This window comes from Paroedura picta, chromosome 1 (assembly GCF_049243985.1).
Source record: "Paroedura picta isolate Pp20150507F chromosome 1, Ppicta_v3.0, whole genome shotgun sequence".
NCBI classification, from domain to species: domain Eukaryota; kingdom Metazoa; phylum Chordata; class Lepidosauria; order Squamata; family Gekkonidae; genus Paroedura; species Paroedura picta.
Genome location: NC_135369.1, coordinates 72634554 through 72651343, shown reverse-complemented (window position 1 = coordinate 72651343; position 16790 = coordinate 72634554). Strand labels below are relative to the sequence as shown.

Below are 16790 nucleotides of genomic sequence, written 5' to 3'. Positions count from 1 at the left end.
TGATGCTTGACTTGCAGGATGCTCTGTGTAGGTAGCTTCTGGATCCTCCTGTTGGACATCTTCATTTTGGGCCATTCATGGACTCCGTGTGTTCCATTTAATAGTTCCTTGTGTTGTCAAAATTTCCATTTCTCATCCAACTAATTCATCAGATTATGGTATAAAACAACGCTATGGTCTACTTTCCACATATTTATCATTCTTGTGGTTGAAATGAGAGAGACAAAGATGCAAGGGAAGGAATGCAAATTCATTATAAAGAGCTTGAGGTCTCAGAACGGTGGGCCATCACCTTTGTTTGGTGGGAGGGCATACCACCCAGGTTCTTTTTGTTCAGAGAGTTAATGGTATCTTTACACATGAAATTCACAGAGACTGACTGGCCATGCAGATATGTCAGTGATCTGTGGTACTCTGATGCTATGGGCAGCTAGTAGGGGAAAGACAGCTAGAAAGAAACTGGTGACTGCAATCCAGATGGCAATCCAGAGAAAGGAATGCAAGGGAGAAGCAGCACAGCTATAGCTAATCAAACTGCCCGCCTTCTGCAACTCCCCCAAGCCCACACTGCATGTTGGTAGTGACATTGGACCACTTCCTTTTATTCCCCCCCACCCCCCCCACCCTGGTCCTCCTTTGGTGAGTTTTGAGAATGTGCCAAAGCAATTGTGGCATTGAGAACCAAAGAGATGAACAAGTGTTTATGCATAAAGGTAGATGGCATCACTTAAGTTATGTTGCTGATGTTGTGCTTTACTCCTTATTCAGCACAGCAGAGGGAAAGACAGAGCTGTAACTGCCCGTGATACTTGCTGCTGGAGTTTTTGAAGATGGCACAAGCAAGGAGACTGGGTGTTCAAGGAAAGGAAGTTTACTGAACAGTGCAGTTCTTGACAAGGAGAATATTAAATAACTGCAGACATATTAGTCTTTAATGTTCTTTCTATCCTGCTTTTCTTCCTGGAAGCACAAGGGCTTGAACGAGAGCCAGAGCTGCTTTTGGGACCTTTGCCACTAAAGAGAGATTAAAACCAAAAGTTGCATGCAGCCCACCCTTATTTCCATATTGCCCCCTTCCAAGCACTCACTTTCTCAGACTGTATATTGACTGTCTGAAGAGCAAGTGAAATCTAGCTTTGAATTTTGCTTGTTGCCAGGACTGAAGAAAGGCAAGAGCACTGAGTTCCCAAACCCCGTGTTCATTCTTCTTCTTCTTCTTCTTCTTCTTCTTCTTCTTCTTCTTCTTCTTCTTCTTCTTCTTCTTCTTCTTCTTCTTCTTCTTCTTCTTCTTCTTCTTCTTCTTCTTCTTCTTCTTCTTCTTCTTCTTCTTCTTCTTCTTCTTCTTCTTCTTCTTATTATTATTATTATTATTATTATTATTATTATTATTCATTATTTATTATTTATTATTTATTATTTATTATTTATTATTTATTATTTATTATTTATTATTTATTATTTATTATTTATTATTTATTATTTATTATTTATTATTTAATTTCTGTACTGCCATCCCAGTGAAGTGGCTCAGGGCAGTGGAAGAAGCAGTGCGGCATAGTGGCCCAGTCACACACTCAGCCTAGCCTGCCTGCCTCTCAGAGTTGTTGTGAGGGGGGGAAAGGAGGAGAGCAACATAAGCCACTTTGGATCCCCACTGGTAAGAAAGCAGAGTATAAATGGGGTAAATAAATTATTAAAAAGACAAAAAACATAAATTGGATGTGAGCTTTTGACTCCCTGCCTCCTTCCCACCCACCAACAGCCCAAGTAACTTCCTTTTAAATCCAGAGTTCTGTTTCAATATCTAGGGAGGGGCCAGCTCATCCTGTGAGCTACAGAAGTCTTTACAAAATCAAAGACTTGATTATTACAAACTGGTGTGGCAATAAGGAGCATCCAGACCTCACACAGGAGAGGATGAAGAAATACCAGGAAAAAAACTACTGTTGCCCTTAACCCTTCTTCACCTGTGGTGATTTGATCAACTGCACCCAAGAACTGAAACTCCCACTAGAAAATTCTTGTTATGACTTATTGTAAATTCCCTAACATCATGCCACCCTTCCAGCCTCAGCTCCAAGCAAAAAACCTGTGTCCTGTGCTGACAATTCAGACAAATGATCCAAAATGCCCAGTATTGTCCACTGCAATTGGCAGCAGCTCTCTGGCATCTAGGCCTTTCCCATTCCTGTTATTTGAGGGACTTTAAACTGAAAATGAGACCTGGGATCTTTTCTCTGTAAAGCATGCCGTGCCCTTCCTCCCTCACCCTGCCCCCACTCATATTGGGAGCAATTGAAAATACTTGGCAAAATGTATTTCCTCCACTTGGTTGACTAGTGATGTTCTTTAATGGAGATCCTAGAAGTATCCAAAAGAGTAGATGGCAGATCTCCAACAAGTCTTATCGCATGATGCTGCTACATAAGTAGACAATAAAAATATTGAGTGCTTCTTAGTGGCATCAAGGAAGAATCTTGCTTTGATGCTAATGTATTCCTCATCTAGTCTTTTAGAGGAATCATGGATTGACAAAAAGGCCAAGTTGTGGCAAAATCAGTTCCCCTTGGTTTCTCCTCAGCTCATGATATTAGAAAGTCTACATAAACAATAACACTCTAATGCTGTTGGTATTCGGAATTAATTTTCATTCCCAGGAATGTCTGTGATGATGTAAATGTCTTCCAGTGAAAGCCCATTATTTGTGGTGAGTTTTACCAGGTCTGCCCACCTGCCCCTGCCGCCAGCAGATGGGGAGAAATAGGGCGGCCAGATCCAGGTTGGGAAACTCCTGGAGATCTGGGTCTGGAGCCTTGGGAGGGCAGGGACTTCAGTGGGGTGCACTGCCATAGAGGTCACCCTCCAAAGCATCCATTTTCTCCTGGGGGGACTATTTTCTTTAGTCTGGAGATGAGCTGTAATTCCAGGGGATCCCTAGGTCCCACCTACCCTGTTTGTAGCAGCCTGCTGGCAACTCTTAACACATCAGTTCTTCCCAGGATCTGTTATTCCTGGCGAAAACGTATGGGGCACTTTTTTTTACTCTGATATATTACATTGACTGAGGTTTATAAAAGGTAAAGCACATTGGTAAAATCAATAGACTTCTGGTGTTGTTCTGTGTTCTAAGTCCTTTTTTGGTTTATAGAAAGATAATCATAATTATTATTATTTGGATTGGATTTCTATCCTGCCACTCCCAAAAAGGTTGGTGGCAGGTTACAACATAAGTAAGAACCCCAGTAAAATTCCCCTAAAACACTAACAGCCCCATACCCAAACAATATACAAGATGTCCAGAAGCAGCGGAAACTGTACAAAACTGACCTCACCCACTATCCACCATGGGGGCAAAAAGGGGTTGTTGACCATAACCCGCCATAAGAGTAACAGTCCGCAGACTAGAATTATTTGTCCCCGAGATTGGAGTGATGCTTCCCATATGGCCCCTAAGCTGGTCTGCTAAGATGCGAGCTTCCTTTTATTCAATCAGCTTACTTCCAGGAAGAAGGACTGCACCCTCATTCTACTTACAGAAACCATTTTAGACTAATTCCCATGTTTTCTTGGGAATGGTTCTCAAGTAAGCTCACAACTAAAAAAGTGGTGCAAGGTCAGAAGATGTAGTGGCAGTTGAGCTATAGGATCACCAAAAGTCAGTCTCAGCTGAATGGCTAATAACATCAAGCACACATAAAATTACTCTGCAGCTTTCATTACCAAAGTTTATTCTTATCCATGGAAAAGAAAAGTGCAAAATTGAGACAGAAGGCTAAGTGGGTGGTTTGACCTATTGTTTGGAGGGTTGCTGCCCTGTCTGCTTCTTCCAGCCCAAAAAGATGGGATTGTGGCTTGGGCTAGGATCTTTCTACGGGTGTTTTGGCATCCCAGTCCATCTCTGAACAGGTCTATCAGATGAAGGACCCAGCCTCATTCCACTTACAGAGACCATATTAAACCTATTCCCTTGTTTTGCAGAACCCATATTTAGCTTTATGGGTTACTGTCGTTGCTACACTGAGTTCCTCTGCAAAACAGGTCAGTTGTAAGCAGTAAAATGCTGCTATACTCAGACTTCATTAATGAGAACAATGAAAGGCAGGATCTACTTTAAAATTAATTCATTTGAGGAGATAGATTGAATCATAGTTGCAGAGAAAATAATTATGCCTGTGCAATGGTGGTACCAGGATGAAAGAGACTATAAGCGTGCCTTCAACCACTGATGCATGCATGAGCATGAGCAAGTGCTTGGATTGCATCTGCAGAAGATGAATTTGTTGGATGGGAGTTAACTGGCAGCAAGGCTGAAGCCAAGAACCCTGCCAGCCTCCTTCTCCTCATGGCAGCTAAAGCTGAAGTTCCCAAGTAAGGCCCTGCACAAAAAGGAACAAACAGTTCAGAGAATGGTGGAACAAAGCTTGCCTCACATCTGCAGCCTGCCATCTTGCTGTTTTGTGTGCTGTCAATATATGTGGCACCTTACACAGGAAGATAAAAAGGGAAGTTTGCGCCAAAGCAGTTGAATATACATTTCAAGAGTGGAAGGCATATGTAAAAGAAAACAGGAAAGGGCAGGAGGGGGAGGCCAAGGTAACAAGGAATAGAGGTGACCTTGTGCAATTAACCGAGCCTTCCTAAGCAGATGGGCTTGAAAGGGTATAATTCTGCTTAGAATGGGACTGTAAACAAGGCATTTCTCCAGGGGCTGTTCCCACCTATCAGCTGGTACATTTTGACAGGGATGACTTTCTTCTACAGCTGTGGTGACTTATACTGTATGAGAGTAGCTGCTGGGATGGCACAATCTCACTTTCTGGGGAGTGCAGCCGCACTTGGTTTATGTTTAGATTTTGTCTGGAGAAACACCATAATTCAACAAGGTGATAGATGTTCTGTCATGCTCCAGGTAAGAAGAATCCTGGGTGTGTAGGCACTTTCTCTTTTGTAGTCCGCCTCATTTCTACCTCTGAATATCTTCATGTGACACCCAACAGTAAGGGAAATCTGTTGGAGAACCAATTTCTTCCTTCACCAGAGCTAGCAGGATGAAGAGAAAAGATGGGTCCCAGTTCATCTGAACCATTTGCACCATTAAGCTGTCGATTCTTCCCTTCTAATCAGATTTCATCAAGGGATTCCTCCACAGGACCTCAGCAACAGAAGAGCTTCCTATTGACGTTTTGGTTTGTCTGCAACTCTCCTTTTTCATTTTTTTTCTTCTCTGTCCTCAGGCAGCGACGCTGGCAGTTGGAACGAGAGGAACGGGAATAGTATGTTGTGGTTTTTTTAGGATGTTCCCCCCCACACACCTTCTGCCTTCCATCTTTTTTCCTCTTCTTTTCTGCTGCTACTTTTGCAGTGCTCTCCTTTTTGCTACTGGACTAATCTTCACTGGGAAAGCAGGGCTTTAATTGTATGTCCACACTGATCACTGCACACTGCATACTGTTTTATAACCATGAAAGGTTAAGGCGCAAGAGGAGGAGGGGTTGGGAGCCCAGTTAGCTGTCTCCCAGCATCATGAAGCTGGCTGGAGATGTATGGATGGGGCCAGGTATGCAAAATGTTTGGAAACTTCAAAGCCATGGAGGGAGCTGAAATGAAATTCCAAGCTAAAGTGAAATATGTGCAAATTCATTTTCTTCTCAGAGTTAAACTTTCTGTGACACTTCAAGGACACTGTGCACTGAGCTATCTACATAAGGCATTGTAACTTTCTCTGCTGGGCGTATTTGTGAAATGTACATATAAAAATGCCTTGGTTTCATTCAGAGAATCATTACTAATACAACTATTGTTAGAGGTGAGGTACCAAGGTATGTCTTCATATCTTTTTTCCAGTGAGGAAAATAGAGAAATATAAGAGGTAACATATTCAAAAATGGGGGGATCATATTTTGAAAGAGGGCTGAGAGTGCAGGAATAATTAAGGCTTGAAATGTACAATGGAAGCACTTTGAAAATGCCCTCAGTTCCCATGGCATATCTGTTATTTTGCATTGCTGCCACCTGACCAAATTACAAAGTTACTAAAACATTTTTAAAAGGGGGTACAGAAAAGCTAAAATCTTTTTTTAAAGATCATATTCTGTAAGCAGAGATTCTGAGAGGGTGTGAGAGGAAGGTATTGTCCCATGCACCTCATTCCTCAGACAGCCTCCTAGAATATCCCAGGGCACCTCCTTTGCCATGAGGCTGTTCATTTCATTTGGTTGTCTGTGACTTCTAAAATAACTACCTAATGCCATACAATTAAACTCCCCCAGCTGCCCCACACATCCCCCTCTCTACCTCCCCTTAGCTACTGCAAGCCCCATAAGACAACTGTGTTTTGCTGTCCTGAGAACAGCCTTGCATTCCACATAGCTCACGTTGTCCTGGCTGTTTGAACAGTGGCATTGCACAGCAAACATAAGACATAGATGACATACATGGATGTGTCAAAGTTTCCTGGGCATGATGCCACCCACATTATGACTGACAATATATACCCATGAAACCAGTTCCTTTACAGGAAAGGGTGAAGAGGGTTTTTAACATTCAGGCCATGGCTTATTCCCTAAAATATTTCTGCCAACTGTTCCAGCTCTTTCCAAGTAAACAATGAAATGAGATAAAACATGAAAGAAAGTCAAGGTAAAAACATTTACTTCTATAAAATAATATAACCAAATATAAAGCCACAACGTGAACTATTTAAACCAAACACTTACTGAGTGAGGAGAGTCACACAATCTTGCTTTAGGAGGGGAATTCCATAACTCATAACCTTGATGCCACACCTGAAAAGGCCCTGTCATATGCTGCCACCCGTTCTAAGTCTGAAGGATGACCTAAATGTCTGGGAAAGTCCATACAGGACCAAGCAGTCCTTAGTAACTTCGAGGGGACAGTATCCCATAGTTGCCTGTCAGCCACTGAGAATTACTACTGTATTTGTTTACTTTATTGCTAGGCTGCTAGTGTTCATTTCCGAAGAGAGGAGTGTCAGTGCTCAACCCTGCATGTTCCAGGACTGAGCTTTGGTTTGGAAAATAAGCTCATAGTCTTTTTTAATGGCCCAGCCCTAATAATGATTTGTTTAAAATATCAGAATCTAAGGTGAGTAACAACAATATTAAAAATATAAATTATTGAATGAATAACATTAAATCAAGTGTGTAGTTCATTTAAGACCATATTACAAACCAACCTTAAATCACTTATTCCCCAGTAGGAAGATATTCATTCACCCTGGCTCAGGCCACCCCTAAAGTTTTATGGGATGGTTATATCTTGCAGTCTAGTTGGAAAACCAGAAGGGTTGAAGACCCTCTGACCTCGTTCATGGGGCTGTTCCACAGATATGGGGCAGCCACTGAAGAACTCTGGGTGTGGACCACTGCAGAATGTCTCTCCAACAAAGGAAAGTACTGAGGATGGACCTTGATGGGAAGAACAAAGCTATTATATTGGACTGTTCACCTTAAACAGTTACGGCCAGGTCATGCCAGTAGTGCTTTCAGCCCAGGGAGTGCTTCTCTCTATAGCACTTCCAGGCTCCTTGTTGTCCCAGTCAGGATGGTTCATTGCAGAAAAGCCTTTTCTCTGTGCAGGCTCTTCTTCAGCCTACATGCAGAGGAACACCTGTCTATGAATCAGCTGTTTGTTCTTTAACAAGAGGAGGAGGGCACCTGTATATCAGAGATCCCACTCTCACCATCTCTTAGAGGTCTGGGGATCTTGCAGCCCCAAAGGATCCACGCCCACATTGCCACAATCTTACATCAGGTAGCTGTGAACCCACTATTGGAATCTGCCTGGCAACACATTACCCTCTTGCTCCCTCTTGTGGACCATCGCACTCTGCTCACTTTTGCAAATACATAAATGCAAGTTGCATTTGCACAAAATCAACATTCTCAATATTCAGAACAAGGGAAGATTGTTTGGTTTTCATGCTGGAGCATGAAACCAGTCACACCCTTTTTTCTGGTGAAAGTGTGGTCAAGTCACAACTGACTTAAAGTGACCCCATAAGTTTTCAAGGCGAAGGGACCAGTAATGGTAGTTTGCCATTGCCTGTCCCTGCATAGTAACCCCCGGGACTTCCTTGATGGTCTCCCATCCAAGTACTAATCAGGGCCAGCCTTGCTTGGCTTCTGAGCTCTAACAAGATCGGGCTATCCAGGTCAGGGTTTGTTTTTCTACCTCAGTCTTTTTTGCCACGGGGCTATTCCAGTGTATGTGCAACCCCATTAAGGGCTTGGAATTATTCTGCCACTGATCTCTTGAACTGGGGACCAGGTAATGGCACAGGAGTGGCTCTGGCGTCAGGTCAACAGGGCCTCCCAGTGTCAGGTCAACAGGGCCTCCCGTTCCTTTCAGTGCAAAGGCCACTACCCTTGGCCCTGTGCTTCTTGTTGGCCACACCTCTAATAATTCCTTGCACAATCATGCTTTAAGGAGCCCAGATTTTAAGGCTGCTATCACCCTTGTCCTGAGATACATGTCTGCAACTTTACAGACTAATTTCCCAACTTGTACAATGAGTCCTCAGAGTTATACATAAATGGGGAGCCTCCCTTACCCCAACTTGTCATTCCTCTCTACTTCCTGAGAAGAAGTGGGCTTGGATTAAGAAATTAAAGCCAATCTAAACATAATGAATCAGAAAATATCTGGGGAGTTAGGCCCAGCCCAGTCCAGCAGAGACCAGTGTAACTAGATATGAACCCATTCATGAATAAGGAGCATTTCGATGTTTCCCAGTTTGATTTTTAAAAGAATGGGTAGCATTTTAAAATTTAAATTAAGTTTGTATTGTCAAGACACCTTGTCAAGGTGACTTATGGCAACCCCACAAGATCTTCAGGACAAGAGACATTCAAAGGTGACTTGCCATAGCTTGCCTTCAAATCACAACCCTATTTTTCCTTGGAGGTTTCCCATCCCAAAACTATCCAGGGTGATCCCTGCTTAGCTTCTGAGATTTATCAAGAACAGACTAGCTTAGCCTGCCCATTCAGGACATGGGTAGCATACCAACCCTAGAAATTAATGTTTGAGAAATACGCATGAACACACATGAAATTGCCTTATATGGAATCAGACTACCATTCTGTCAAGGTAAATGTTGTCTACTCAGATATTCAGCAGTTCTCAAGAGTCTCAGGAAGAAGCCATTCACATCTCTTCCTACCCAATCCATATTTTAAATCAAAGGTGCCATTGATTGAACCTGGTACTTTCTGCATGGCCGCCACTGAGCCACAGCCATTCCCCAAGGGATAGAACCAGAGGCGTATTTACGGTGTGGCAGCTAGGGCACATGTCCTAAGTGATACATGGGGGGGGGGTGCAGGAAGGAACAACCCATGCTCTATCTGCTGCCAGTGGGGGCCTACTGAACATGGTCCTGAGTGCCCCCACCTGCACCACTGTTGCTTGTCCCTGTGGGCAAAGGATGGTGGTGTCCTCCTATGGGTGGAGGATGGCAGTGCACTGTGCTTGTGCTTCCAAGGCACATCCATCCTTCAGGGCTCTCTTCACGTTACGCGCCAGCCCACCAGCCCCTAGAGCCTCCCATGAGGAATCACTCACTAGGGCCATCATGCCCAGCATGGGGTGCTTGATGCTGAAGGTTCTATCTGGCTGCCTTCTGAGGGCATCCCTTGGCCTGTGCTGCTCTGCCCCAGACATTATGGCCCTGAGGCATGGGTGGGGGACTCACAGCTTGACGCGACTGGTCCCTCTGCCACTGCCCATGGGCAAGGGAACAGAATGTTGGGTGATGGGGTGAGCCAGGTTAGGGGCAGGCTCTCTGAGTGGCTATTATGTTTGGGGTCCTGCCTCCATATCACCAAGTTCCGCTTCTTGCCGCAGGCACCAAAATAGCAAGGTTCATGCCTGGCTGGAAACTGAAAACACAATACTGGAGTAGTGGGGTTAATTAGCATGGAGAACAAGCACCTAACATTGCCTAAATTTAAGATAACCTCTACTGGGGGGGGGGGTACTTTAAATTTTATACTGCTGTTTGTAAATGTTTGCAGATCTATTTTGTATATGTTTTATTGTTGTTAGCCACTGGAGCCTGCTGTCAGGGAGGAGTAGCCAGTAAATCTAAATAATAATTTAAAAACTTGTTGTTAGCAACTATCTAATATCAAATCTGCAGTGATGCCCAGGTATATGGAGACTCAACCAACTCATCTGGATCTTCAAGGACAAGGCTGGAAATGTCTTCTTGACCATTTCCAGCCTTCTCCTTGAAGATCCAGATGAGTTGGTTGAGAAACATTGCCTCACTCAGAAAGTAAGGCAAAGCAGCCTTCTTCCCCTGTCTGAATGACTGAGGCTAAAATAAGTCAGGTTGACTGGTCATTTTGTAACTTGGGGACCTTGCAGTAATTTCCTTGCAGAAAGTGTCAAAGATAGATCAGCATGGGCTGAAGCTGATTGCTGGTGCTCTTGATGCCCAAAATGAGTACCATGTGAACAAGCCCATAAAAAGTACTTCCCTAAATCTACCATTCCTGGCTAGCTAATGCAGCTCATCTTCTGGAAGCTCATAGTGTGTAATCTAGGACCAACTTGGCACAGAACTGTGATAGGATTTTTTTTTTAAATCCTCATATTAGACTAAAATATTCAAGCAGCATCTTCCAATGGCACTGATATTTGCTGGTTGATCTTATCTGCTTGTCCTTGACTATGACCTCTGTTTACTTCATGATAGGATTCTAGTGCCCCATATCTGCTTCTCTTCCTCCCACCACATGATCCCTTATGGAAGAAATAAAATGTAACAAAAACTCAGATGCCTTTTAAGTAAAATTATGCCATGTAAACAAATTTGCCTTTATTTTATAGGTTTGCTTGTTTATCTTGAGGGAGGGAGAGGTGCCTTGAATGAGTGCAGAATAGGTTCAGGTCAGACAAAGGACGCAGCATGATAAAAAGCCCAAAGGTAAGCCTGGGAGAAAAAACCAGGTGAAATTGAGGAGAATGAACAGTAAATCCAGAAATTCATCCCTATTTACCCATGGAGTTTGATTGCAAATCATATTTGTGGTAAACCTGGTATTCTCCATGGAAAAACCCCTGGTTCCCCCAATTGCTTTATTTATTTATTTATTCATTCATTCATTCATTCATTCATTCATTCATTCATTTATTTATTTATTTATATTGCTTTTTATTTATTAGCTGCCACTCCCTGCACAGCTGGCTCATGGCGGCTTACAATAAAAACGATAAAACCCCTTAAAACAACAGCAACAGCAACATTCATGGAGGATAAAACTAATTATTTCCCTCTTCACCAACCCCGTCCACAGCCGATTACATCAGGCCGCCCTAGTCCTCAATGGTCACCATTGTCCTCAGGAGAGGCTCCCCTACCCAGGGAGAATGTCTCTACAGGGGCCTAAGTGGGGTGGGGGCTGAAACACCAACGTCATCCTCCTGTTCACAAGCTCCACTTGACTCCCAAGGATGTATTCTCCTTAAGTAGGCCCCAGTTAGGGTTAGGTCTGTGAGGGAGGGTTAACTATTTATTTCCGCATCATGTTTGTGATATGAAATAGCCCTCCAGATCCTCTGTTTGCTACCCTGGGCAAGCCAGTGGGCAATATAAGAGTGAGTAGAGATCCTGATCTTGGCAATAAATTCAAAAAGTTGCTTATATAAAATATCACATTATTAATGTATGCACAGTACAATCCTAAACAAAACTACACTGCTCTGTCCATTGAAATCCATATAAGGGCATGTGACAGGGACCCCCATAGCCTTCTATGACTTTTGAGGAACAAGTTGATATAAAACTTCCCCTCAGTTATCAGGTGTTCTTTGAGTTAACTGAGGTAAGTTTTATGGTGAGCAAGGAGAATATGAAGATCACTGAATTGTATATAAGGCAGAAATTGTATATAAACAACAGAGAATATTTGTTTGTTTATTTACAGAATGATTTTAAAAAACAGAACACCAGCACAGGTCACCAGAGATAATCAGAGCAGAAATCTGGAGGATGCATCTAAGATGCTTATGGCTTCAGATTGTGGCTTGAATTTTCTTTAATGCTTTCAGGAACAAACTGGCTTTTACTGACATCATTAGATCTGGACCCTCACTCATATACAGGATTCCACCCACACCACCCTACCCTTTCCCTTGAGTCAAACTAAATGGCAGAAGATCTGCCCATTACCAGAGACCAACCTAACAATAGAATGATCTGTTCTCTGCCTGAAGGAGGCTCAAAGCGGCTTACAGTCGCCTTCCCTTTCCTCTCCCCACAACAGACACCCTGTGAGGTGGGTGAGGCTGAGAAAGCTCTGATGTCACTGCTTAGTCAGAACAGTTTAATCAGTGCCGTGGCGAGCCCAAGGTCACCCAACTGGCTGCATGTGGGGGAGTGCAGAATCGAACCCGGCTCGCCAGATTAGAAGTCCGCACTCCTAACCACCACCAAACTGGCTCTCTCTTCTGAGGCAGACCCAAGCCAAACCCGCTGTCTCCCCAAGGGAGAGCTCAACTCCTGCTGTGCTCCCCTCCAATACTCCATTCCCCCTTTCAAAGGCAATTAGATACTAGATCAGCCCTCCTGTAGGCTCAGCTGAGGGCCTGTCTTTTCCCATCAGGGACAGGACAGCTGCCTGTCATGGAGTATAGCTTTGTTAATGATTGCACTGTAATTCATTTTGAAGCAATTTCTGGAAGGCAAACTAGTCAAATCTCTAGCAGTTAAAACCCACCAACCAACTCAAATGTCCCTCTTTATGATCTCCCCTCTTTCCCAGGAGACTGGGCAATTAGTTTGATTCTTGTTTTAATATTTATGATTTAATGTATTTATTTTAAAAATCTTTGTATACAGTTTTATGTGTTTTTATCCTATTGTGATCCTTCCTGAGTCTTACAAGATAGGGTGGAAAATAAAAGTCGTAATAATAATAATAAATCCTTCTGGTGATCATTAGTTTAACCCCCCTCTAGTCAAATGGAAGGTTTTCCAAGTCAAAAGTAAAGTCAGCTTTAATATGTGTTGTCATTCCTGGCATTATTACTTTCCAGTTATCCAGGCTAATAATGGAATGCTAGTTAGTGGCATGAATGTCCACTGGTTAAATATCTGGTTAAATATCTTATGCTTGTGGGAAGTAGTTTGTATAGCTGTTTCTTTAGTAGTGATATGCTTTTCTGTTTCAATAATTTCATTAAGTCACTCTTCCATTAAGTCTTATCACAAAAAGGGAAGCACGGGCCCTCAGAGCTCACCTCTTGTTTATTCCTATTCCTCTTCTTTATTCATCTCCTTCTGATGCAGACTTAACTCTTGCATATTTCTTTATGTGTCTCCTCACCTTCTGTTGGTAGTTTGGCTGTGGAGTAGTTGAAGGTGTTGCTTGCTTTAGTTCAACACATAGGCATGTTGGTGGCTTCTGGATCCTGGCATCACCGCTGGGGCCATGTGGTAAGTCTGTAGGCTAGAGAACGGAAGCCCCTGTCTTTCTCATAGACACAAATGACTTGTTTAAATACTAATATTTCTTTCAATAGCACTCTTGAGGCTAGGAAATGTACAAGTGGTATTGTTTTAGCCTCAAAATGGACTATGAAGGAGATAAAAGCTGGGAAACAATAATTTCTAGAGCCATTGAGCCACTGAAGCTTCATATATTGCCTTTTCCCATGGAGCAATGATCTCGCTCATCTACACAATTAATTTTTACATGGGAAACCATATAATTTATAAACAGGGATGTGTGTGCACTACAACTTGGGGGTGGGGAGGCAGACACAGAACTTGCTGAGAATCTCTACATTTTGTTGTTTTTGAAATAAAAATTATGGCCCTTATAATTCCAAGGGTATACACTTACTTTTGATCTGAAATATCAGAAATGTAGGCTGGATTTTTTTTTCTAGTCCTCCTTATCTCTTTGCCCCACTCCATGACTGGCAAAACTCAAATTACAGAAAAATAGCAAACCCTGGAGTAACTTAAAACATTTTGGGGAGGGGGGAAATGTAGTTTCTCAATGGCTGCAGAGTTTAAAAAAATATTTTGTAATAATTCATAGTATGTACAACCCTGCTAATGAAATATCCTGCAGTAATAATCATGAGTGTGCCACACCCAGTGCATCCACTAGCCTGATACTGAGACAGATCGACCTGTAATGGACCAGAGTGGCTCTTCTAGCTCAAAGCTTGCAGGGAAAGAAAGGGGCAGCTGCTGCTAATAGCTTTTCTCATTTCTTTCTGGTGTCTATGGAAATTTTCTCCTCATCTGTCCTGGGGCAATAACTGACCTGACTTAACCCCTCTGGCTTTCAGGGGTCTCAGCTTCTGTGTCCTTTCAAGGATCTGCCTCCATTTCACTGTTTTCTCCATTATAATTCCAGTGTGGCATCTGCCCTGCATTCTGATAGCCATGATCGTTATGAACGCCTCACCTCTGTCTCCAGCTCTGTTGACTTCGACCAAAGAGACAATGTGAGTGGCAGTGGAGGAAAAAGAGTTCAGGGGGGCTTGCTTGTGTTAATTACTGGCACTGCTTGCAGCTCTGTGATTATAGACCAGGAAGTGACAAAATGGTGATGCCAATGACTTGCAGAAGAAGGAGCATGAACTGTGGTTCAGAGTTGATAAGTAGTGTAGTGAAAGCTACCTAAATATATGAACCTAGCTAAGGAAGCATTTCCCAGAATGAAGATACTATAAATGCTGCCTGTCCAGCCAGTACATTCTCTACTCATCTTTTCTGGGCTTTGCATGCCAAAAGCTCCAGCAAGGGGAGGAAAGTATTGAAATTCAAAAAGTAGACACTGGCCAGTCAGCAGCCCACCCACCAGGGCTACAGTGATTCAGTCAGCACCCATCCCTCATCCTGCTTTCATGATATGTGCTGATTTGTACAATGCTCAAATAATATTTGATTTAAAGGGGCAGGCAGAAAATGGGGCCTGTATAACCCCAACTGCCTATTAGAGCCTCACATTGTCCAAATTGTGTAAGTATTTCATGCATATGGAATTGTCTTTTAGAAAAATGTGTAAAAAAAGATTATCTAAAAAGGCTGCTTGGAATCATGAGACCTGCACATATAAAAGCTATGTGGAATGAGGCTTGTAGTGTAGAAAGAAATAAGAGAGTGAAAAGTGACTTGATCCAACCCAGTGTGTTGTTCTGGATTGAGAGTCAATTCAGGATTGGGGACTCTGTCTCCCAGCCTAACCTACCTCACAAAATAGTTCTGAAGATAATATGGCAGCAAGTTGTTGAGCTTCCAAGTGGAAGGGCAGAAAAAAAAATCCTAAGCATAGTAGAGTCAGCTAAGCAAGTAAGCAAAAAGATGAGCAGTGACAGAAATCCACTTAACCCGGCCTCTTCTTTGTCTCTGCACAGGGCTTCTGCTCCTGGTTAACAGCAATCTTCAGGATAAAGTAAGTGACCTCACGTCTGTGCATTTAGTCCTCCATTCCAGCACTTAGGTGCCACCAGCAGCCAGAAAAGATCATGGTGCTGCACAAAAAGAGTGGACGATTCCAAAATTGTAACAAAGGAGAGACAGAATCTGTCCAGTGGCTTAATTAAGTATAAGAAGATAAAAAGTCTCTTATCTCATTTATTTAGACTTTGACTCTACCAAAACGGTCTCTAGATTCATTTGTTTTCTATTTTCAGTCTGGCTTTCGTCAGTGGCAATGAGTCCTACATAAACAAATGTCCTTATTAGTATAACATATAATAATTGGAAATGTACAAAAATATCCATACCCCCACATAGTAGAATTAAATATATTCACTGAGAGTGCTATCTATAACATGAAAGTAACTGTTAGAGCAAGTCGTATAATGCCAAAAGCCTACACATTCATATCTTACCGTCCTTGTTAATGTTTGAAAATATAATGAGGCAAATGCTCTTGTATAATGGAGAGTCAAGGCTTTGAGCTCTTGGTCTCAAATTGTCTACTTCAGCTGTGTTCATTTATTTTGCTGAGCATCTGAGTCAGCAACAACTTGCTATGCAACTTAAAGAGACATGAGTCATGTTATAATCTGAATACATATAGGTTCCAATGTTACAAATTTAACAGATTTTAGAACGTGTCTTTACAAAAAACAGGATAAATCAAAGTGAATTTTCTTGTTTAAATTAACTCTTGGGAATTGTAGTCCATGGACATCTGGAGGGCCGCAGTTTGACTACCCCCTGCTTTAGCTTAAAAAGCTGACAACATTGTGACCTGCACCAGCACCAGATCAGGTTCTCATAGCATTAATTGGAAAAGGCTAGAAAGAGTTATTGATCTTCGAAGTCTGCAGGTGCAAGACTCCCAAGGACAATTCAAGCTTGGTTTAATTGGAGACACCTACTTTTGCAAAAACATCAGTTTGAGGATTGTCTACAGACAGAGCCTGAACCAAAGTTTTAGAAAGCAAGAGAATTAAACAGGTTAGCCATTTTTCCTCCAGTGATCTGCTCCCTTAAGGATCACGGATCTTCCTTACTTTTTACTCCCACCAACAGCTGTTTCTGACCCCTGAAAAGTTGATTCCTCAGAACTGAAAATGGCTTACTAGGGGGCAAGTGATCTCTAGCATTTTCTGCCTGAAGGATCAAGGCTCCAACCCAAGTGTTTGAAACAGCATTGTATAAATGGACAAAAAGCCTTTCCCAAAGTCTGATTGGGAGTATATTGGAAGTAGAAATATTCTGTATCTTCTAACTGTCATTTGGTTTCTTCTGTGCTTTGGTAATGTGCCCTATCTTCAGTCATGGCCCATGA

At 42.5% G+C, this 16790-nt stretch overlaps 1 protein-coding gene across 2 annotated transcripts in view; it reads left to right on the top strand.

The window, feature by feature from the left end:
* Positions 1-16790, top strand: part of TMEM63B (transmembrane protein 63B) — a 99327-nt gene that overhangs the window by 56733 nt on the left and 25804 nt on the right. The window contains exons 4-6 of one of the 2 annotated variants that reach the window (XM_077342413.1): positions 5239-5273; positions 14400-14490; positions 15403-15440. In XM_077342413.1, coding sequence (XP_077198528.1) covers positions 5239-5273; positions 14400-14490; positions 15403-15440 — 164 coding nt within the window. The remainder of the gene's footprint in view (positions 1-5238; positions 5274-14399; positions 14491-15402; positions 15441-16790) is intronic. The other variant, XM_077342421.1, reaches the window with a different exon arrangement.